The 1,875-nt window shown below is 37.5% G+C and overlaps 1 protein-coding gene across 1 annotated transcript; it reads right to left on the bottom strand.

Moving 5' to 3' along the window:
- Positions 1-654: 654 nt before the first annotated feature.
- On the bottom strand, positions 655-1,230 carry LOC112092777. The gene is made up of 2 exons (XM_024169766.1): positions 948-1,230; positions 655-833 (listed from the first exon to the last, which is right to left on the bottom strand). Exons 1-2 carry the CDS (start codon positions 1,228-1,230, stop codon positions 655-657), a joined length of 462 nt encoding a protein of 153 aa, XP_024025534.1.
- Between the last annotated feature and the right edge of the window lie 645 nt (positions 1,231-1,875).

The following is a 1,875-nucleotide window of genomic DNA, read 5'->3' as shown; positions in this document are numbered from 1 at the left end:
CCGTACCACCTCAAGCGGCCTTCGCGCACCTTATCTTCTATTGGTGCTATACCTACTTTACTACGAATAACTTCATTCCTTATGCGATCCATTCTCGTATGGCCACTCATCCATCTTAACATACGCATTTCTGCCACACTCATCTTAGATATATGTTGTCTCTTAATGGCCCAACATTCACTACCATATAACATAGTTGGGCGGATTGTAGTCCTATAGAACTTTCTTTTCAACTTAATAGGCATCTTGTCATCACATAAAACTACCGTAGCATTCTTCCACTTAACCCACTCTGCCTTAATCCTATGTTGAATATCTTTTTCTATATCTCCTTTGTACTGGACTATAGACCCAAGGTATCTAAACTTCCTAGAAGCCCCAATCTCCATACCATCTAAAGAAATTTCATCACTCTGATTACTTGAGTTACTAAACCTACAATGCAAGTGCTCAGTTTTCATCATACTTAACTTAAATCCCTTCGTCTCAAGAGTCTGTCTCCACAGTTCTAACTTACGGTTAATTTCTTCCCTATGTTCATCAACTAAAACTACATCGTCCGCAAAAAGCATACACCAAGGAACTCTATCTTGGATTTCTCTTGTTAGCTCATCCCACCACGATGGTAAAAAGATAAGGATTAAGAGCAGATCCTTAATGAAGGCCGATCCGAATGGAGAACTCTGCCGTGTAGCCTCCAGCAGTTCTCACACTCGTGACCACCCCATCGTACATGTCCTTAATTACCTTAATATACTTCACATGCACTCCTCTTTTTTCTAACACCCACCATAAAACTTCCATCGCTACCCTATCATATGCCTTTTCTAAATCTATAAAAACCATATGTAGGTCCGTTTAAGATTCTCTGTACCTTTCCATCAGCATCTTAAGAAGAAAAATGGCTTTCGTGGATGATCTGCCTGGCATGAAGCCAAATTAGTTACCTGAGATGGTACTTGTGGCCCTTAATTTCCTTTCAATAACCCTCTCCCAAAGTTTCATAGTGTGGCTTATTAACTTTATGCCCCTATAATTGATACAATTCAGCACATCTCTTTTATTCTTGAAGATGGGGACAAGAATACTTTTCCTCCATGCATCAGGCATATGCTTCTTCTTTAGTATCTCATTAAAAAGCTTAGTGAGCCACACAATTCTAACATCTCCTAACGTCATCCAAATCTCTATTGGAATATCATCTAGCACATATGCCTTCCCCTTTTTCATTTTCCGTAATGCAGTTTTAACTTCTGAGACTCTGATTCCTCTTGTATACATCACATTAGGTTCTCCTTGTGACCTAAGATCGTCAAACTCTATCACATGATCATCATTATAAAGCTTCTCAAAGTAACTCCTCCACCTTTCCCTAATGTCTTTATCTTTTGTCAGAACTTGATCCCTATCATCCTTAACACACCTCACTTAATTTAGGTCCCGAGACTTCCTTTCTTGTATGCTCACAAAAAAAAAAAAAAAAGGTTAATACAATTGCCACTCTAAAATAATAAGATCTCAGCAACTATGGAAGCTACAGCCCGACCAACATTTGTTCTTCTCACCCCTTTTTACTCTTCCCTCCAGCCCCCTCTCTCTCCCTTTTCTTTTCTTTTTCTCTTTTCTTTTCATTTTTTATGTATCTCTTTGTCTCTCTCTTTTTATTCCATTTGATTCTTACTATTTATATTTTATTTTTATTTTTCCCTTTTTTTCTCTTTTATTTTTCCTGTCTCTCTTAATTTTCTTCTTATTCTTTGTTCTTGCTTAGACATAGACAACAAATAATAATTGCTAGAAGAGTTACAAACACTTACAGGAGGAGAAAGATCATCAATATCCAATTTAACGTAACCGACATGACTTCCTCTTTCC

Source organism: Morus notabilis, unplaced genomic scaffold (genome assembly GCF_000414095.1).
Source record: "Morus notabilis unplaced genomic scaffold, ASM41409v2 Scaffold569, whole genome shotgun sequence".
Taxonomy (NCBI): Eukaryota; Viridiplantae; Streptophyta; class Magnoliopsida; order Rosales; family Moraceae; genus Morus; species Morus notabilis.
The sequence above is the reverse complement of the archived record's forward strand: the minus strand, read 5'-3'. Positions and strand labels throughout refer to the sequence as shown.

What these genes read in the sequence shown, in the direction of transcription:
- LOC112092777 (XM_024169766.1), bottom strand. Translation starts at nt 1,230, where the DNA reads ATGAAAAAGGGGAAGGCATATGTGCTAGATGATATTCCAATAGAGATT. An exon ending in GGCCACAAGTACCATCTCAG is followed by an intron (nt 834 to 947) that starts GTAACTAATTTG and finishes TGGTTTTTATAG; the next exon opens with ATTTAGAAAAGGCATATGAT.